We start from the raw sequence: 20,082 nt of genomic DNA on the forward strand, positions 1-20,082 counted from the left end.
GAACTGGTTGCACCCTGGCATCAGCTGGGGAGCTCTAAGAAATGCTGGTGCCTGGTTCCTTCCCCTGAGATGCTGATCCAATCAGCCTGGTGCCTCCAGGCACCTGGACAATTAAAGTGACCCCCCCCCCGCCCCCCCGGCTCCTGACCCCAGGACGCTAGGGCACAGCCACAGTTAAAAACCACAGTAGGCTCTTGGTCAAGAGTGCAAGGAGGGGTGGGTGGTGGCATGAACTGGGAGATTGGGGTTGACATATATACACTAATACATATAAGACACATAACTAATAAAAATTTTTATTTTTTTAATGCTTTACTTATTTATTTATTTTTGGCTGCATTGGGTCTTCGCTGCTGCACACGGGCCTTCTCTAGTTGCAGCTACTCTTCGTTGCGGTGAGCAGGCTTCTCATTGAAGCAGCTTCTCTTGTTGCCGAGCATGGGCTCTAGGTGTGTGGGCTTCAGTAGGTGCAGCACATGGGCTCAGTAGCTGTGGTGCACAGGCTTAGTTGCTCTGCGGCATGTGGGATCTTCCTGGCCCAGGGATCGAACCCATGTCCCCTGCACTGGCAGGTGGGTTCTTAACCACCATGTCACCAGGGAAGTCCCATAAAAATTTTTTTAAAAATAAAATTAAAAAAAAAAAAAAAGCGTGCAAGCAGGGATGTGGGAGGCAGTGTGGTACACCCAAGATGGACATGCCGGTGAATGTCTGAGCCCGTGTGGCAGTCAGAGACAGAGCTCAAGGGACACCCAGGCAATGGCAATCTATGGAGTTTATGAAGGGGTTTCTTCCTCCTTCTTGAGAGGAAAAACTCCGAATTTAAAGCCATCTCAGGCCTTTTTAAAACAAATTCAAATGCCTTTCTGAACTGAAATCACCATTAGAATTCCAAGATAAATCCATTCCACAGAGGAAAGGGCAGTACTACTTACCAAGCACTATGATGTGTAAGGCACTGAGCTCCTATCTCCCCCCATATCCTCCCGGCCACCCAGGAAGGCAGGATTAGCCCCCTTTGACAGAGGAGGGGACTGAGGTGCAGGTGGGTAAGGAACCGGCCAAGCTCACACAGCATCAGGATCTGCACCGAGGGCTGCTGTCCGCCAAATCCACGCTCCAGGGCAGTGGTTCTCAACTAGGAGTGATTCTGCCCTCCAGGGGACATGGTGGCAGTGTCTGGAGACATTTTTGGTTGTCACAACTTGGGGGAGGAGGGTGCTACCAGCAGCTTGTAGGCAGAGGCCAGAGATGCTGCTGAAGGTCCTACAATGCACAGGACAGGGCTTCACAACAGCTATCTAGCCCAGCATGTCAGTAGCGCCGAGGCTGAGAAACCGAGCGGTTCCCAGTCTGGACTGCACAAGAGACCCATCTAGGGAGCTTTAAAAGTTCAGATGTTCATGTTACACACTGACCCATTACACCCAGATGGGAGGGGTGGGTCCCTGGTGTCAGTTGTTTTTTTAAAGCTTGCCAGGTGGTTCCAATGTGCAGCCAACACTGCTCTGAGCTACTTATCCTAGTGGCCCCTGCGCCACTTGTGGGACTCTGGGGGAACAGTACCAGATCTGTCTGGGTTGTACAATAAACAGCAACACTGCAAGGTCCTCACCACCTCCCAGAATCAAAGGCCAGGGCTCTTGTTCAGCCTGTCCTTCCACAGAGGCAGACTGACTGATGACTCACCCGTGGGGGTTACTGGTAGGCCAGTGGGATGGGAGCTATTTGCTAATCCTCCCCCTGCCTCTCTGGGGGGCCTCGGCCAGGACTCTCCCCAGGTGGCTGCAAAAGATTCCACGAAGAGACGCTGGACCAAAGTGCGAGGCTGCCACCTAATGGAGGAATCCGAGAGAACCGCCCGCTGGTTGAGGGCCTGCTGGATACCAGGTGATGTTTTATTGGATTCTCACAACAGCCCTGCGAGAGAGGTGCAGACAAGGGCCCCAAGACACATAAAGATGAAGCCACGTGCCCAAGGGCTTCAATGGGGCAGGGTGCGAGCCCGGATCTGCCCACGAGAGGGCCCCGGGCTTCCCTCTACATTCTCACACTGGTCCAAGAGGACGAGGACCCCTGACCTGGGTGGCCTGATTCCCTTCCAATGTCTGAACTTCCCCTTGACTTCCAGGCAGGGTCTGGGAAGAAAGAGGCCCTCTGTCCCAGCACAGCCGAGAAATTAACAAGCTGCCATCTCCAACTGCAAGTCCAAAACCAAAGCTTCCTCCAGTCTCCACCACAAAGCCCCAGCCCCCAGGACAGCGGTGTATAAACAGGGGCCTGGGTGCACACTCAGGCAAGAAGGCCAGAGAGCCCAGCATATTCCCACGCGTGGATGCCTGTGCCCCCTAGCGCACACCCCCCCCAGACGGGCCAAGTCAGCCCCATTCTGCCTCTCCTTTTCTGATCCTGAGGACGGTCCTGGCCCTTCAGACGAGGCTGAGGGATCTTGGGGGTCTTGGAGAACTTGCTATCTCTTCCCCTCCGTAGGGAAACCCTTCCTCTGGCTGCAAATGGAGTGGAGAAGAATTCCTGCACAGACAGACAGAAGGACAAGGATGGAGAAGAGGAGGGACCATGTGCCAGGCACACCCTCACTTGATCCTCAAGAGGATGTAGGTATTCTCCTCATTTGTTACATAAAACAACTAAGACACAGAAAGTCTGAGGAACTGGTTTACGATGAGCCAGCTGTAAGTGTATGATCAGAGGGACAGGAGTAAGGGCAGTGGAGACTCACCTGCAGCCACGGAGACATTTAAGGACTCGAGTCCAGGAGGCAACTGCCGACCGGGCAGGATGGTAAGGAGAAGCTGGCAGGAGGCCTGCACCTCCTGGGACAGACCAGAGCCCTCATTCCCTGCAGGGTACAGAGCCCAGAGGGTGAGGGAGGCCCCAATTGGACAGGCAGGCACTCAGGAAATGCATGTCTGAGCACAGAAAAGCAGAGACATCCACCTACCCAGCACTAGGAGAGTGGGCCGGTCCCAGAGGAACTCCAAGCAACTCGTGACGGGGATCTCGGAGGATGGGGAGATCTCAGGCCCCGGGCAGCCCACCGTGCCAGCCACGAGCCAGCCCTGCTGGGCTTTGGCCTAAAGTGGGGAAGAAGAAATCACGCTCGAGCTTACCAAACCTTCATCAGAGCCCCTGCCGAGGAGGACCCCAGCCTCGCCCATATATTCATTCCCTCATTGAGCCATCAGATTCAGTCAATAGTTATTAAGCACCTAGATCGGGCAGGCTCTGTTCTAGGCACTGGGGATAAGATGCTGAACAAAACAGGCCCCAATCCCAGCCTCATGGAAGGGTGGTCAGGGAAGGCCTCGCTGAAGTGACATTTGAGTGTAGACCTGAAGGAAGTGAGGGAGCACCATATAGACATCTGGGGGAGGAATATTCTAGGCAGAGCTCAGTAAGTGCAAAGGCCCAGAGGTGGGGGTTTACCTGGTATGAGTGAGGAGCAGCAGAACAGCAAGGTGGCCAGTGGAAAGGGAGCCATTGAGACAGGAGGGGAAACAAAGGGCCACATGAGGTAGGACCTCAAAGGCCACTGGACGGCCTTTGGCCTTTACTCTGAGAGATGCAAAGCTTTGAAAGGTTCTGAGCAGAGAAGTAGTAACCAGGTTTGACTTATGTCCCTACAGAATCATTCTGCCTGTGTTGAGAGCCACTAGCAGAAACAAGCAGACCAGTTAAGTTTCTGCAGTGATACAGGTCAGAGACGATGGTGGCTTGGGCCAGAGTGGTAACAGTGGAGACGGTGAGAAATGGTGAGAACGTGGAAATAACGTCAAGATGAAAACAAAAGGATATGCTGACAGGTGGGACATGGGGTGTAAAAGCAGGAGGAATCGAGGATGCCAAGGTTTGGGGGCCTAAACAACTGAAAGGATGGAGGAGCTGCCATCAGTTGAGCTGGGTAAGTCTGCAAAAGAAACGGGAAGAATATTTGGAAATCTTGTTTGAAGTGCCCATTAGACAGAAAAAAAAAGCTGTTGAGTAGACAACTAGATGTGTAAATCTGAGGTTCAGGAGCAAGATCCAGGATATATGTTTAGGAGCCATTCGAATACAGATAGCATTTAAGGCCATCGGATTGGATGTGACCAACAAGAAATGAATATATACGGAAAAGAGATCCAAAGACTGCGACTTGGGAGCCCCGGAGGGATGGTCCGGGAAGCTGCTAAATATAGGGCAATACTGCCCCCTTGTGTCCAGCAAGGGAAGCACAGCTGAAGAAAACTGTAAGGACCAGGAGGTAGGTTTTACTTTTACTTAGGTTTGCCTCTTCCTTCCTAGACACCAAAGTGGTTTTTTTTGTTGTTGTTGTTGCTGGTGGTGGGTTTGAGGGTTTGTTTCGTTGCTTTGTTTCTTCGATTGAGGGAGGGGCAAGGGGAAAGGCATAGACTGGCCCCTGTTCAGAGAGCCTTTCAAGCTGCGCCCCTAATGGAGGAACAAGAAGCCACTGGCTCCCCACGCCTGAACATTTACTGAAGACCATCTCACTAAGGCAGCGAGGCACTGAGTAAACCCGCAGGAGGAGCAAAGATGTACGCCTAGGAAAGGAGCGCGGGAAAAGTCCCTAACATCAGATTCTGCTCCGTGTGTGTTTTCCTTTTGGGGGGCCGTGCCGCGAGGCATGTGGGGTCTTAGTCCCCCACCACAGATCGAACCCGCGCCCCGTGCGTCTGAAGCGCGGAGCCTGAACCACTGGACCGCCAGCGAAGTCCCACCACGTGTGGTTTTTAAAACTCCGGATCCTTCTCTTCCCAAAAGGATTAAGGATATAGGCAGCGATACCAACACACCCCCTTCTCTCCCTTTCCTCCATCAGCTGCTAGCTGGGGGGGGTCCTTGGAGAGGCTGAGCTTCGTTCATTTCTTCTCCTTTACTGACACCCCCCCTCTCCCTTCCCCGCGCCGTTACCTGCAAAAAACCGGCCAGGTCGTCAGTGGAGAACACGTCCATCACCTCCATAGCCCCGGCGCTGGCCTTGCTGACTACAGGAGTGAGCGGGCAGCTGCAAGTTTTCCCCACGCCACCGTGTGAGTCTCGGTAATCTCAAGCCCAGTGCTGTGCCCTCCCCCCAGCCCCCAGGAGTTAGGGGGGAGAATTCTGGCATTGGGGAGGCCTGGCTGAGGGGCCACCGAAGGGTCAAGGTGCTTAGGAACTCGGCTGCGCCTCCAAATTGGGGCACAAGGGGAGTAAGGGGCGTCCATGCCTGTTTTTCCGGCTGGTGATGACTTTATCCACTCCCAGGAAGTGAGCGGAGCGCAGCACGGCTCCAAGATTCCGGGGATCCTGTAGCCCCTCGAGGACGAGCCACAGCTGCTGGGGGTCGTCTCCTGGCCGAGCCTCGCCGGCCTCAGCCCAGGGCCGGGGCCGCAGCGGGCTCACTTCCAGGCAGACGCCCTGGTGGACCTGGTAGCGGCACAGGACGTCCAGTTGCCGCCGTCTGGGCCGCAGAACCGGGATGTCTCGCGCCTCAGCCGCGCGCAGCAGCTCGGCCCGCTCCCCCTGCAACCCTGACCTGCCGGCCTGGAGGAGGAGCCGGGCCACGCGGCGGCGGGCGGCCCGCAGAGCCAGGAGACACGGGGACAGGCCGAACAGAAGCTCCAGCCCCGCGGCCGGCCGCGGGGTCGGCGCCAGGTCATCCAGGAGCAGGCGGCCTAGCTCCTCCCCGCCGGGCCGCTCCCCACGCCCCGCCGCTCGCGAGAAAGGGCACGTGAGGAGGTGACCGCAGGAGCGCCAGGTCGCGCGCCCGACGGCCGCGAGCAGCGCCATGGCCGATGCCCCAGCTGCGTCCTCAGGGGTGGTCAGCCCCGCCGGGGCCCGCTCCCAGGCCCCAACGCGGGTGAAGGGGACCCGAAAGCTGCCTCCGGCCCAGCCCCTCAGGTACAGAAACTGCCAGGACTCCCAGTCGGCTACTCCCCAGAACGCAGCCGCGGAACCGAGACAGCCCGCTCCCCGCCCCCACGTGAGCCGCTCCGCTTCCGCGTTCGGACGGCCCCGCCCCCAGCCCGCAGTCGCAGGGCGCATGCCCGGCGGCCAGGTCGTTCCCACAGCGCCCCCTGCAGCGCCGGCTGAGCAACGACCTCCACGGCCCCGGGGCTGGCCCCACACCCTTCAAGATCCCAGGAGGCTGGAGGACCTCATTCACCCCCGGTACCAGCAAAGCACATTTTAAGGGGACGTGCTGGCTTTTCTGTTCGACCTCGTTAGTCGTGGTAACTCCCTCCCCACATCCAGTCCTCCACCGGGCGCTAGTGACCTTCCTCACAAGTTTCTGCATCCAGCCCCTCCTTTACACCTCCACTGCTTGTCCAACCCTCAGCACCAATCAGCAGAACCCCACCGATAACTTCCTGTGCCATAGTGCTAATTCTCTAAGTGACAGTTCTGTGCCTGTCCTGCACCTGCGACAAGCCAACCCATGCCCTTGGCCCACAGGTAATGGCCAGACTCCTTGCTCAGTATGCAGACCCCAGGGCTCCAGGCAGGAGCTACCTTTCCAGCCCCCTCTCACTCCTGCACTAAGTTCTGTGCTGCTCCCACAACACTGCATGTTCTTCTGGCCTTCCCAGCCTTGCAAGCCCTGTTGTCGTCTTTTCTGGCTGGCAAACTCCCACCCATTTTCAAGGCCCAACCCAAAGGTAATCCACACTCCAGGAGTGATGCCCCCAAACCACCCACCTTCCCACTCTCCTGGAAGAAACTGAGACGCGATCATTCCTGATCACAGGAAGGGGGAAGAACTGAAAGGCACTTCTGAAGCGGATGTAGGTTGTTGCAATTTTTCTTTTTTAATGATCACAGTGAAACCCACATGGGAGGCAGGCCCTGGTGTAGTCAGAATGGATTGAGGACCCCACCCGGGGGGGCTGAGAAGCCACAGTGGGGCTGGAGAACTGGGACGGGAAAAAGAAGGGGCGGTGGGGGCGGTGGGGCAGGGAGAGGAGGAAGCCTGGAGCCTCGATAACCATTCAGGTGGAAGGTGAGGGCTCCTCTGCCGCTTCATCCTCAAGGGATGGGGGTGGGGTACGAGAAGACAGGGGAAAGCCCCACTTTTGGCCACTGTCCCTTCCCCAAGTCAAAAGGAAGAGACCGAGGATAGCAAACAAAGGCCAAGGAGCCCATGAAGGGGACCAAGCATGAATCAGCAGGTAAGATAATCAGGGATACCAACTCCTCTCCCCCGCCCATTTTTCATATTCACGCCCATTTTTCATATTCATGGTGGAAACAATTTGACAAGATTATATAAAAACCTCAAACAAGTGTTCTAGCCCCTGGGGCTGGGGGGTGGGGAAAGGAAGGGGAATCCAAGGGTCCAGAAATCAACACCCAAAATGCAGAGGCAGGTGCCAAGCCGTGAGGGGCAGGGAGGGAAGGAGGAGCTCCCCACAGGAAACTAGGTCACCTGCTCCGTGGGCCTCATCTGGATGTCTCCAATCTGCAGAAGGCACAAGGCTTGAGGAAGCCAGGACGCTCCCCCACCCCATTAAGGCCTCCCTGCTCTCCTCCTCTGGGGCTGGCTGGGCTGCTCCGGGGCATGGACAGCCAAGGGGCCGGACTCACCTGGACGTGTGGGGGCGTGCTGAGGACATAGATGACAGCCTCGGCCACATCCTCAGGCTTGAGACACTGAGAGCACGGGGGAAGGGGTGAGATGAGGACAGAATGGATCCAAGTTCCCTCCCACCATTGAGGTCCTCTCCAGCATCCACATTCCCACCCCCACCCTCCAGGAGGGGCGACGGGCTGGCTAGAAGGGCAAGGTCTAAAGGCCAGGGTTCCCTCTGCCTTCACTTAGGGAGTGGGTGGCTTCACTGGGCCCCACCTTCATGTGTTCATAGGTGGCAGCTGCCTTCTCAGGGTCCTTGTCGTGCAGTTTGAAGGCGAACTGTGTCTCCACCACTCCCGGAGAGATGCACTGGGCCAACAGAAAGAGCCTGCTCAGGAGCTGGGCCCCAATCAGAGGCCAGGCCTCGGGGAGGTTGCCGGGGGAGGATGGAGGCCACAGAGCCCCAGCTTCACAGGGATGGCTGCCCGACGTCCAGCAGCCACCTCCTCCCTCCAGAGCTGCCACTGGGTATTATCAGAATGATTGCTACCAGCTACAGAGCCAGTGCTGTAAGCCAGGTCAGTTTTACAAAGTGGTGTCCCTTAAAACCTCATAACCTGAGAGGTATGATCATCTCCATTTTGCAGATGAGAAGACTGAGGCTTGGGGAGGTTGAGCAAGTCACCCGGGCCATGCAGCCTTCAGGGAAGAGCCCAGAGTCCCGCTTTCCAGCCAAGGTTTCCCACAATCCCTTGCTTTCCCTCAACCTCACCCACCGTGTTCTCTTCAGGTCACCCCCCTCCCACCTCAAAGTCAAAGAAATTCGGGAGCTCAGGTGCTGAGCAGGGCCGTGCACGTAGCAGCAGAGCCCAGGAGACCCAGGAGCTCTCCGCAGCACACCCGGGACACGGGCTCCCGGGGCCGTGAGTGTGTGGGGTGGGGAGGGCCTGGGCCTGCCCGTCCCCAGCGGGGCCAGGCCACCCCTCACCGTGGCTCGGATGTGGGTCTGGGCCTCCCGAAGCTCCTGCCTCAGCCCCTCCGTCAGCGCGGTGACGGCGTACTTGGTGGCGCTGTAGAAATGGGTCACGGACGGGGGTGGCACTTGGTGGCCACACATGCTGGGTGGACGGAGAGAAGGGAAAAGAAGAGAGTGAAGCGGTGCCCGTGCTGTGCCAGCCAAGCCCACCCCCAGACGCCTTCTAAACGGGACCTCCAGAGGCCGTCCTCATGGCCACCGAGCCAGCTTCTGTACTCCTGGCAGCTCCTGGGAGCCTCCCTCTTCCGCGAAGCCCTCCCTGCGCTCCCCACGGCATTCCCTCTCCAGTCCATGCTGGCTGTCAACACTCCCTTGCTTTCACCTGTGTGCGCAGGGATGTGGTTCTACCAGGAGATCTGTGGGCCGGAGGCCATGTCTCCGGGGACGCCCCGATGACAGAGACTGCGTAGTCTCTGTGCCGCGAGGTGCGGTTCATGCCGCGGCCTGAGGAATGGGGAACCTCAGCCCCGGCAGAGCCCCCAGGCTTCAGCGGCAAAGGGGCTGAGCTACTCCTTCGAGCCACCTTGGGGCTGGTGTCTGCTGCATCCTACCCTTCCTCTCACCATAATCGTGCCATTTGGGTGTTAACTGGGTGTGAAGTCCCTGTTTTACCACCCAGGAAACTGAGGTCCAAAGAGGTGAAACGAGCCGCAGCAGGTCACCCAGCGTGCAGGGTGTGTGGTGACCTGAGCGCCAGCGCTCGGCCAGGGCCTCACCTGTTGATGTTGATGATGTGCCCGTCATCCACCTTCCGCTCCCTCATGGACTGGTAGGCCTCCCGTGTGCAGATGCTGAGGGCCAGCACGTTCACCTGCAGGCCAGGGGGGCAATGGGGTGTCTCCAGCTTGGGCCCACCTGAGCAGGTGATGGGGCCGCAGAGCACCCCGGGGAGCGGGGTGGCGGCGGCATCCAAACCAGGGTCCAGGTCCCAGCAGAGACCAGGGGAGGGCCCAGGGCACCTGGCCTTCGGTGCTCCTCCCGCTAAAGCCACCAGCCCCGGCGGACAGCAGGGGGAGCACCTCTCCCCGGATGCTGCCCCCAAGTTCCTGCAAACAGGAACGGAAACCCCCCAGACCCACCCGTGACCCAGGAACCCTCCCTGTCTTGGCCATCTCCTCTGCAAACAGCAGAACCTCTGCTTTAGGGAAGCATCTCCGTTTCTTCCCCAAAGACCCTACTCTTCTCTGGGACAGAGTCACTGACTCTCCTCTCTCCTAAACAGCCTAAAATCCTTCCTGAAATGGCTTCAGGACAGACCTCAGCCTCTCCCCACCTTAGCCAGCTACTCTTTGTGCCTGTCCCCTCCCTCGAGACTACAGTGGAGGAGGCCTGACCCTCCTTCCCGCCACGCCTTCTTTTAACCTCTGTTCCATCTACAAGACTAGGCACAGAGACTCTTCATAGGGTGGAGTCACTTGTCACAGGATGGCAGGGGACCTCCCAAGGGCATGGGGACTCCCTGCCTTCCTTGGCCCCCGCCCACTCCTGCTCCTCTGGCAGAGGTGACCCCAGATCCCTGCCCTTCATGGAACAGAGGCCTAAAGACATGTCTCTGCTCTAAAGCTCCTGCCCAGCCCCACCCCTTAGCCTCGTCCACGAGGACAAGCAGAGATAAAGCTTTCAGCAGGTCTTCACTCTCTCCTCTGGGGAAGAGAGGAGACCAGCCGGGAGATTACATGTTTCTCTTTATCGGGTGTCAGAGCCAGGCATCAGGACAGAACACTCTTGGTGTGAACCTGCCCCAGCGTTCACGGCAGGACATAGGACGTTTCCAGCCCTGCTTCTGGTCCTCTTAACAATGTGGGTTTGTGGGGCAGAGAACTCAGCTCCTGAGGACGGACGGATGGAGTAGGAGAAACAGATCCCCTCAGGCCAGGGGAGTGCATCTCCTAGGTCTGGGGGTCAAGGGTTCCCTGTGTGTTCACTGATGTGGTTCTATTGGGAGATGCCTCATAAGATGATCCTAAGAGAATTACACACTGTTCAAGCTGAAAGGGGTCTTAGGGATTTAATATATGTGCCTCACCGTACAGAAGGACAAGCGGAGGTTCAGGTTTAGAGACTCCCTTACCGCAGGTGAGGACCACAACTCGGATCTCCCAGGAGGCTCTCTGAGGGCAAGGGGGCAGTGCTTTATTTCCCCTGTTCACTGTTTCAACGTTCACTGCTCTTTTCTGGGCCCATGCACCTGTTAGGTGCTAAATCTACTGTGAGCACATGTGAAAAGTACTGTGAGGGGAGAGAAGCATCCCATGTACACACCGCTTTCAACGTCTCAGAATATTTTCATACCCTAATATATTGCCCCAGAATACAGTCTAGAAGTTGAAAACCCATGTCCTAAAAGCTGTGTTTGGTCCACACATGGTTTTAAAACATTTTAAAATTCCTTTCCAAAATGCATTGGAAGGTTTCATTCACGCAAAAAATATCTATGGAATGTTTGCAGGTTGAGGCTGTAACAGAGAATAAAACAGGCAAAACTCCTTGCCCTCCTGGAGCTGAGGTTTTGGGGAATGGAAGGGGTGGGGCTCCACATGAAAATCTAGGCTCCCCGCTGCTCTCAGAGAAGTCATAATATCTGGCCACACCAGGCCCACACGGTCTGGACTGCAGTGGCGGCCACCCCCCTACACAGCCATGTGCTCTCCCACGTGACCCGCCTCACTCATTTATGTACCTGCCCGGCCCCAGGGGACACTGGAGTCTGTGCCCCCAGATATTGATGGTCTAGGTGTGTTTCATCCCAGTTAAATGTGACAAGACTGATGCTCAGAGAGGGAAACTACTGCCTGAAGCCACACAGTTGCTGGTGGGGCTGAGTGACATCGTCACCCTCATCATCCCCTGTCTCACGGTTCCTTTTCTTCCTATAAGACCATGTTCCCAAGCACCCAGCACAGTGTTGACACGTGGGGACGTTGGACTGACAGCAGTTCTCCCCCCTACCAATCTCTCTTCCAACAGAAGGAAATCAGCCTAGAGCCTAGACTTGAGGGACTGCCCCCAGGGGCTCAAAGGAAAGAAGAATGGGAACGATTTGGCCATTCATCCACTCTCTCTCCCTCTGGGGAAGAGAAGCAGGGGAGAGTCAGAGTGCCCCAGGTAGGAAACGGAAGCCCCCTCTTGCTAGATGTCTATCCCGAGCAGCCCCCCCAGCTTCCCCCTCTCCTCCCAACCTCCCCCCGCCCCTTCCCTGCAGGCCCGCTGCCCTTACATTGAACATGTCCTTCCAACCGCGGGTGCTGCCTGAGAGCAGGGTGTCTGGCCGGGCCAAGCCAGCATTGTTGATGCAGATGTCCACACCGCTGTGCTGAGAGCGGACCGCCGAGAACATGGAGAGGATGTCCTCCTCGTTCGACAGGTCGCATCTGTAGGGGATCAAAGTCCCGGGGTAGCCTGCACTCTTACATTCGGCAGCCAGCTCCTATGAAACCCAACAGGGGTCTAACTGGGGTGAGCTGCTCAACTCCACACGTCCCCACCCAGAGACCTGCTCACCGCTGTCACCGCTCACAGGACTCTCGCATTTGGCTGCTGCCTTGCAGCCGCAGAGATGCTGGGACTGCTCATCCCCAAAGCGTGTCCTCTTTGGTCAAAGTCCCGGGGGGGTGAGAGCACTCCCAGAGGTAGGGAGGGGGAGGCTAAGACCATCAATGAAGCAACCTCACGGGTAAACTCAAGTCCTCAGGTCTAAGAGGGGAGAAGGGCTGGGGCTCTGAAGGGGCCAGAGAAGGGGCCCAGGGATCCTGGGAACGGAGTGATATCTCTTTTCTGACTGTCTCCCAACAGGAACACATCTCCACTCACAGGGGAGACACAAGCCTCACTCCACCCCGTGCTTCTTCCGCCAGTGCCAAGAGTCACCGGCGGGTTACACCAGGGCCTCAATTCTCTTCTCTCCCATCACTCCATCCAACCCCTCCCAGAAGGGCTTAAATCTAAACTATCGCCCTCCCTCCACAAATTGCAGCCAGCTGGCTCAGAGTCCTCACACATACTTTTCAGTTGAGCCCAACTGCCAGTCTCCCTGCGCCCTGCCTATAGAAAGGGTCAGGAAGTCAGGACAGATGCTTTCTCTCTGACCCACAGTGCACCATCCTCCACCCCAAAGTTTCTCTGGAGCCTATGAGCCAAACCAGGTGGCAGGTGACACTGGGCACCCCCTGTGCATTGCCTGGGTCCTCGAGACACTAAGGATCCCTGAGAGAGGAGAGCCGTTGAGAGATGGCTGGGCGGGAAGCTGCCATGCAGAAGCAGGAGGAAAGCAAGCTCTGTGGTAGCCTTGGGGGCAGTGACCAGGCACCTGAGCCTTGTGAAGGTGACTATGTACATGTGTGGGAGGGAGAGGGTGGCAGGTGCACGGTGCCCTAGAGGAAGGCCAGCTTGGCCAGCTGCCCTGGAACACCTTCCCTCCCCCAAACCAAGCTGCGAAAAAAGGGCTGGGTCAGGTGACCTAGGAAATTCTTTTCTGCTTTAACTTTCCTAGACTTGAAGAGGTACAATCCTCTGGGACTCAGAGGTGCCCCTTCACCCGATTTCACCTACTCACCACCACCCCAGGAAATAGGGCTTCTCGTTGTAGGAGGCCAGAACTCAAATTTTGTTTTAGTATCAACGAATGAGGGCATCAGCCAATCAATAAAAGCAGACTGTGGACAGAGAAGCCTGCAAGTCTCCCCTCCCCTGGCATGCAGCTTCTCCCGTCCTCCACCAGACTCAAAGCCCTGCAGAAAAGCCAGAATGGAGGGACTGAGAACATCTTTCTCCCTGTCAGTGCCTTCTCATTGCCCTACTTGTCCTCATCTATCCTCAAAAATGACGTGAAATCATGTCAGTCCCCTCACAGCAGAGCCATTCTCCCCTCATTGAAGGAGTCACCCTGGGGCTGAGGGATCAGCCCAGGGATCTCCTTGGGGTTCAGGGACCCCTTTCCTGAGCGGGGAGGGGTAGGAAGAGAAGGCAAATATGGTTTTAGAATTAGGAAATCAAGTGGTCTAATTCCTGGTCTGATCCTCTGGGCTCCAAAGTGGGAGCCGGGCCCTGAGCACCTCAAAATAGCAGAAAGGGAGGGGCAGAGTGGGGCAACAGTATAGCCAGGTGACCTTGGAACTATCTTGGAGGCTATAAAGTGTACCTTTGGTCAGCAGCAGGGGAGGGGACAGTCCTTCTTCCTGGACACCTTGCTGCTCTGCCCCCACCCAAGGCCCTGGCACCCTCTCCCTGCCCAGAGACTTTGAGCAAGGGTGGCGATAAAGCTAAGCACTAGCCCAAACCCTGCGAGCGGTCTTGCCAGGCGCAAATCCAAAGTGATCCTGTGATGGAAATTTCTCATCTTCTTCCTCCCTGCTCCAAGATAACCAACTTCATTTCATTTTTCTCTGAGCTCTTACTGTTCACAGCTCTTGGGGCTCCCAACCCATGGTAAAAGAAAAACCAGGATTTTCTCAGTTCAGTTCCATGATGCCTTGTCCCCCAGGGCTCACATGTTCAATGCCCTATTTCACCTAGTCGATCCCACCTAGAACAGTCAGATTGAAGTAAGGTCTACCTGTATAGCCCATTTATCCCTTATGTCTATTAGGTAGGGGCTAACTCTCACATTTTGGGGAAGGATGGAGCTGAGCCTCTTCAGAAAAGCTCCACTCCCACCCCAACCCCTCTCTCAGTCCTGGGTGAAAATGACCGTGATCAAAACCTTTAGCTCCTGTTCACTTTGCTTGGCTTTGTGGGCCAGCTCTGGGTACCAGAGGAAGCAATACAGTAGCCAACTCAGCCTCTGAGACCAGAAAGCTTTCTTTCCTTCTCCCTGGCTGCCTAGCTAGCCCCTGATCTCTGGTTTCTCCTTTCCTCAGCCAACCTGGGCAGGCAGGTAGGAGACAAGGAGAAAGATGCCAGTAAGTCAGAGATCTGGTATACTGGAGTAGAGGCTGTCAGGAGAAAAGGCTCCGTAAAAGACGGAACTTTAAAAAGCGAAAGTGGAGTTCTGCCTTAAGGGATCCAAAAGCACCCCCGCTCACACCCCACCTAGGCATCCATCTCTCTTGCAGAATGACAGCTTGGGTCCAACCACTCCCCATCCCCCACCTGGACCCCAGCCGGGCGGAAACGACGCTACCCTGAGCGACCCGCTCCCCAGCAGGGCCTTACCTCGATGCTGCCCACGGTGCGGGCACAACCCACCACCTTCAGTCCCTGTTGGACCAGGGCCCGGGCCACGGCCGCGCCGATGCCCCCCGAGGCTCCCGTCACCAGTGCCAGCCGGTCACGCCACCGCTCCATGCCGGCCCTGGCCAGGGTACCGAGCCGCCCGCCCACCTCGTTCGGGGAGCCGAGCGCTTGGATCGCAGAGCCCCGCCCCGGGTCGTAGGGGCCCGGCCGCTCTGTCGTCACCGCCGCGGCCCCCGCCGCCGACCTGCCAGCGTCCGAGCTGCGCCCGGACCTGCCTCCACTCTGGCCGGCCTCCGTCCCCGGCTCCGCCCTCCGCTGCTGGGTAATCGGCCACATCCCGCGGGAGGACGGCTCCAGCCTGGCCGCCCCGCCCCCTGCGCCGGCGCGCGGGTGTGGTCCCGCCCCTTCCGGCCCCGCCCAGTCCCCGCAGGGAGGAAGCCGCTTCTCGCGGGACAGGGCAGGAGGGTGCTGGGAGCTAGTGGTTCCGCGTTCCCGGTGAGCTCCTACCCTTGGGGAGAGGAAACGAGGTTTGGTGGGGGCTTGCACCAGGCCTGAGAACGCACGTGCTTTTGCCTCCTGCTCGGGCTGCCTTATCTGTTCCTGACCCCTAAGGCCAGGAAGAGAAATTAAGGGCACTTAAGGTGACTCCAACGCCCTCCTAGTACCAGCCGCTGGCTGATGGGAAGGATTCAGCTCAGAAAAGGCTGAGTGTCTCAGCTATCAACGTTGGGTGACCGTGGGAAGGGCTTTCAACCCTCCTTGATCCCTTGGCCTTACTCACCAAGGAGAACTGATGATTGAAAATGCGAACACCCCCCAGCACACGTGTATTGGGGGTATTGTATCCCTAATGACCTACATGTAGTCTACAACTTTCCCAAGCCCTCTCACTTCCATTGCAGCAAATGTATCACGGTGTATGTGAAAGACTGAAGCAACAGCTAACATTTATTGAGCGCCTACTGTGGGACAGGCACTTTTAAGCACTTTAAATACGTTAATAGGCACAACAGCCATATGAGATAGTACCAGTTAACACTCTAATTTTATAGACTATAGTGAAACAGGTGTGAAGCCTGGCTTGGATGGCAAGCAGTCCAGTATTAGGCCAGGGGATATGCTCCTAAACTGCCTTCACTCCATTCTCCTTTGTCTCTTCTTAGGTTGTTGGTTCTGTCCAAAGTAGAACTCACTTTGCTGACCACTAAGGATATCCCATCGAAGCACTGAAAACTGCCTCACTTCTGCATTCTTTATATAGCCATCCTTCCAAAGAGAAAACATCTCTGCATAACTGCTGGAGTCCTGCCACTGCAAGCCATGGAATAAGCAGTGAGTGTGGCTGGTTTATTCATTCAACAAGCACTCCTGTGTTTGGCCCCAGGGGCAAAGATAAAAACCAAACCAAACCAGCCCTTGCTTAATTTAGGGATCTCAAGAGAAAACTCCACTGCAACAGGTGGTGGAGAGGGGTTTGGGCTCAGAGCCAAGGGCTGTGTGAGACCCTTAGTCATTTTTTATGGACTCCACGATGAGAGCAAACAAGGGTCAGAAAGGAATCACTCATTTTATCTCTGCACCAATCCCTATACAACACTTTGATTTGAAAAGACAACTCAGGGGCTGGATCAAAAAAAAAAAAAGCCACCAACTACAACAGTTAAATCGCACTAATCTTCTGCTGTTGCCTGCTTGAAATCTGATTAGAAATCTGATTAAGTGGTAGAAAGCCTATAAAATTCACTCCATTCCCCACTTGCACAGAGGTACTGACCATCTATTTGTCTGCTACCCACCAACTATCATCAACCTGTAGACACAAAGCTCTAAGCACATGAGTTTACTGAACTATTGACTCAACCTTTTAAATGGCAGCCAGATGCTACTCCTAGGGGAATCTCTCCTTCTTCAGTACTCACAGACAGCTTGTGAAAACAGTAAACTTTAATGCCATAGTGACTTATTGTTGGAAACCAGATAAGGAACAGGCACTTAGACCGCAGTGTGGTTAGCTCTCAGTGCAGCCTTCTGCTTCCAGTTCTCTACACGCTGAGTAATTACTTAGCAGGCAACCTTTGGTTGAAATTCTGCCAAGTTTTGTTTTCATTCTTCTAGTTCAATACAAACCTCTGAATTTAAGGTGCTTTGTGTCATGTATCAGGGAACTTTATTAATAACAGCAATTAAAAGTCTCAAGAGGAAGTAAGATGCTAGCCAGTATTTAAAAGTATTGCAGCAAATTTATTCTTTCAAAACAGAAGACCGGAAACTGCTTTTCTCGGTCGTCAACTCTGATGAAGGAAGAATGTTGTCTCCAGCAATCTGTATCTCTCTCCTCATTTGCTCTTCATCCTCTCTAACATCAATGCTAGCCAAGTACCAAGACCACAGGTGGCAAATTAAAATACTGCCACACATTAAGAAGAACATGTACACCAAATTTTACTATGCGTATTAATAAATATTCTTTATTTTAAATTTTGCACATTGCGCTTTGACATTACATCCAAACATTTCGCAAGTGGATGTCTACTTTGTAAAACCATATATTCAGCTCATTGTCATTTCTGTACAGAAGTATAAGTACAACATTACTTTTTGCCACTAAGTTGCTTTTTAGTAAGTCTCACAGGAAGAGAAACATTTAATGAAAAGAGATGGCTTAAATCATACGGCAGGCCTGAGCAGCCACACAACTAAAGACACAAGCCTGAAGAAAGAACAAACTAATGAGGTTACCTCCACCGTCTCCCAAAACAAGAAAGAATCACATTGATTTAAGATAAAATTTTGCCATAAGTCACTAAATTAAGAGTTTTTTTTTTTGAAAGAGAAGGCGCAGTAGTCATCTTGAGTGTTTCATTGAAAGACAGAGCTATTTTATTTATTTAATTTGCTCCAGCCGTTGTCAACCAGCCACTACAAATGGGCCTCTTGTGATCATTTAAGCGGCAGTATTTATTAAATTTCTCCTTCAGATGCTGTCGGTATTGTTCTCTATTGCTGTAGAAAGACTGGTTATTAGCCATAAATGACTGTATTTCATCTTGTGAGATAAAGATTTCCTCATCTGAAGTACATTCAGACTCATCCTGCAAATTAAAGCAGTAGTTAAGACTATGACTTAAATTAAGAATGCAAAATGCTATGCTGATGGAGGACAGTGAAAAATTTAAGCAGTCTAGCTTTTAGTTTAATTGGAATGTTTACAGGATAAGCATAATGTCATTTTGTCTTAGGAAGTACTAAGTAAGAATAAAATGCAACTCAGCTTGTTTTAAAACTCTGGCTCTATAACTTGTCCTAGAAGCCTACAAGCAGACTACCAACACACTTTATCCTGAAAAAGTGATTAATTAGAGATGGTTACAAATAGCCACCAAATTTTAAATAACCTGACTTAATTTACCTCTGGCTGGTTCTATGCTGAAACTTTTACCTCTACAAATTAAGTAAAATATAACCTTTTTTAAACTTATGAAATATACAGCATCACCATTAAACTTTACAACCATATAAGAAAGAAAAAAGCCAGTATTCTAAAGGATTTGGTCCCCTTGGGATCCTATAATGACTATAGAAAAGATACCACCCTTCCCCTTCCTTGCCCCTCCTCCAAGTCCCACACAAACTATGCACTGGGTCACTTGGAATTAGGTATAATTATTCTAAAGCATCAAGAATTGGAGTCAATTATATTTTCCAAGTTCAGTTATGCTTTTATCCTACATGACACCTAAAGGAAGTAACCTAGAAAGTGGGCTCTAGTTCAGATTCTATATTTTTTCCTGGTCTAGTAGGGTGACTACCATAAATTGCCACTCAGGCAGTTTGCTTATAATAACTGTCATCAAGGAGTCAGACTCCTGGACAGAATGCTAACTCTATCCCCCTCTCCCAATTAGTGTCTTCTACCTTTGAGACAAAGGAAGACAAGGAAATGTGCTCCAGAGCAGTTACATAAACCACAAGTGGAAGAGCAGGAATCAGGTCACCAAAAAATAATGAAATACTACCCTTTATAGCTTAAAAGCCTCCTCCCATTCCCAGTGTTAAACCCTCAGATACTGTCCCCTCCCACATCTACCCCGTGAGCAATCAGTTATACACAAAAAGATAGCATGGCTTACTTACAAGGAGCTCAACTAAGCTCTTGGCACCTTTTCCAGAATCAGGACCAAACGATGTTTCTGTAGGTTCTGCAAATTGTGGTACATTTTTCCTGTGCTCAAACCAAGGCAGCAGCTGCCCACCCTTTTCAGAGCCGCAACAGCTTTCAGAATGTGCATCTTTGGTCTTGTCACGGTGAAACACTGTGTGCACGGTATTTCCTGAGGTCTCTCGATTACCTGGATCTGTAATACAGCTTCCAAGCTTTTGGATCTGAAACCACAGCAAAAAGATTTCTCAAACAAAAAGGCAGGGAATGATAGCAATTATTATCTTTTAAAGAAAAAAAATGCCCTGAGAGTGTGTTAAGATTTTAGCAAGAATACTGAATAATAGCAACAGCAGGCAGTTACTAGACATTTACTGCACACAAAACACTATGTTAACCCATCAATATAATTTCATTTCATCTTCATAGGACCTAACCTGATAGGAACTCTCTCTCCATTTTACAGATGGGAAAACAGATCAAGCAAACTGTTCAAGATTACAGAGCTAACACATTAAAAACTATTATGAAAAAAATGAACTGGATTTATGATTCACATGGACTGTTGGACAAACGACTACATCAGACACACATGCATATAAAAATCCTAAAATGAGCAACCAATGACACTGCATAGGTACTCATTCTTAAAAAAGAAAATCCTAGCAGCTAATCTGCACACTTGCCACTCCAAGGAAAAGAGCAAAGGTTTAGGAATTTCAAGTTGTGACACTTACATGTTCGTCACATTTCAACATCTTGCTTTTCTTTTTCTTCTTTTTATTTTTTCCTTTGGTGTTGTTCTCTTCAGAATTTGCCCAGCATTCCACACAGCTATCGCCATCATCCTCTTTGTCTTCACAGTGATGAACACAGGAGTCATCACCTGCAGAAATCAATAATGTCGTGTTTATGTGCTTGAATCAGCCAGGTAGCAGAAGTAACTGGGAAGCTTCATCTGAACCTACCGTGTTCGTCATGATTACAAATGCCTTCAGTGCAGGCAACGTCTGAACCCTCCCGAGAACCTGTTTCACTCCCTTCCATGCTAGATGAATATCCACAATCACTACCATTACAGTGTGGCGATAAGCCTGAGAATAAATCAAGTGAGAGTTACAATTAACACACCGATAAATATATTAA

General features: G+C 53.2%; 3 protein-coding genes and 1 long non-coding RNA gene across 10 annotated transcripts in view; 1 reads left to right on the forward strand and 3 right to left on the reverse strand.

Annotated features, from left to right (window-relative positions):
• Positions 1–295: 295 nt before the first annotated feature.
• MRM1 (mitochondrial rRNA methyltransferase 1) lies at positions 296–5,997 on the reverse strand. 3 transcript variants are annotated; one of them, XM_057716868.1, is made up of 5 exons: positions 5,228–5,997; positions 4,933–5,026; positions 2,963–3,095; positions 2,741–2,860; positions 296–1,920 (listed from the first exon to the last, which is right to left on the reverse strand). In XM_057716868.1, exons 1-5 carry the CDS (start codon positions 5,788–5,790, stop codon positions 1,910–1,912), a joined length of 921 nt encoding a protein of 306 aa, XP_057572851.1. In that variant the 5' UTR covers positions 5,791–5,997; the 3' UTR covers positions 296–1,909. The 3 variants fall into 3 exon arrangements, with proteins under 3 accessions (XP_057572851.1, XP_057572850.1, XP_057572852.1); XM_057716867.1 differs by having other exon boundaries at positions 296–2,532; XM_057716869.1 differs by lacking the exons at positions 296–1,920; positions 2,741–2,860; positions 2,963–3,095 and adding an exon at positions 3,127–3,928.
• A 771-nt stretch (positions 5,998–6,768) lies between these two features.
• On the reverse strand, positions 6,769–15,122 carry DHRS11 (dehydrogenase/reductase 11). 2 transcript variants are annotated; one of them, XM_057717018.1, is made up of 7 exons: positions 14,757–15,122; positions 11,824–12,033; positions 9,323–9,417; positions 8,559–8,688; positions 7,847–7,939; positions 7,585–7,650; positions 6,769–7,459 (listed from the first exon to the last, which is right to left on the reverse strand). In XM_057717018.1, the coding sequence occupies exons 1-7, from the start codon at positions 15,111–15,113 to the stop codon at positions 7,418–7,420; spliced, it is 993 nt and encodes a 330-aa protein (XP_057573001.1). In that variant the 5' UTR covers positions 15,114–15,122; the 3' UTR covers positions 6,769–7,417. The 2 variants fall into 2 exon arrangements, with proteins under 2 accessions (XP_057573001.1, XP_057573000.1); XM_057717017.1 differs by having other exon boundaries at positions 6,769–7,650.
• Positions 15,123–15,235: 113 nt separating this feature from the next.
• LOC130840001 (uncharacterized) lies at positions 15,236–20,000 on the forward strand. The gene is made up of 3 exons (XR_009049950.1): positions 15,236–15,272; positions 15,941–16,109; positions 19,864–20,000. It is a non-coding gene; the product is annotated as an uncharacterized LOC130840001 (long non-coding RNA).
• GGNBP2 (gametogenetin binding protein 2) overlaps positions 17,098–20,082 on the reverse strand; it is a 32,732-nt gene continuing 29,747 nt past the window's right edge. For 3 of the 4 annotated variants that reach the window (XM_057714931.1, XM_057714932.1, XM_057714933.1), the window contains exons 11-14: positions 19,905–20,030; positions 19,674–19,822; positions 18,912–19,160; positions 17,191–17,869 (exon numbers count right to left, since the gene is read on the reverse strand). In XM_057714931.1, the coding sequence (XP_057570914.1) occupies positions 17,666–17,869; positions 18,912–19,160; positions 19,674–19,822; positions 19,905–20,030 (728 nt within the window). In that variant the 3' untranslated portion in view covers positions 17,191–17,665. Of the gene's footprint in view, positions 17,870–18,911; positions 19,161–19,673; positions 19,823–19,904; positions 20,031–20,082 lie in introns of all 4 variants that reach the window. The other variant, XM_057714934.1, reaches the window with a different exon arrangement.

Source organism: Hippopotamus amphibius, chromosome 17, assembly GCF_030028045.1.
Source record: "Hippopotamus amphibius kiboko isolate mHipAmp2 chromosome 17, mHipAmp2.hap2, whole genome shotgun sequence".
In the NCBI taxonomy this organism is placed as follows: Eukaryota; Metazoa; Chordata; class Mammalia; order Artiodactyla; family Hippopotamidae; genus Hippopotamus; species Hippopotamus amphibius.

Coding starts and splice junctions, on each gene's coding strand:
- MRM1 (XM_057716867.1), bottom strand. CDS start 5,790: ATGGCGCTGCTCGCGGCCGTCGGGCGCGCGACCTGGCGCTCCTGCGGT. Junction 2,861..2,962: donor GCCCACTCTCCTAGTGCTGG/GTAGGTGGATGT, acceptor TGTACCCTGCAG/GGAATGAGGGCTCTGGTCTG. Junction 2,533..2,740: donor AAATGTCTCCGTGGCTGCAG/GTGAGTCTCCAC, acceptor CTGTCTGTGCAG/GAATTCTTCTCCACTCCATT.
- DHRS11 (XM_057717017.1), bottom strand. CDS start 15,113: ATGTGGCCGATTACCCAGCAGCGGAGGGCGGAGCCGGGGACGGAGGCC. Junction 12,034..14,756: donor GCACCGTGGGCAGCATCGAG/GTAAGGCCCTGC, acceptor TGGGTTTCATAG/GAGCTGGCTGCCGAATGTAA. Junction 9,418..11,823: donor GTTGGAAGGACATGTTCAAT/GTAAGGGCAGCG, acceptor CCTGGCCTGCAG/GTGAACGTGCTGGCCCTCAG.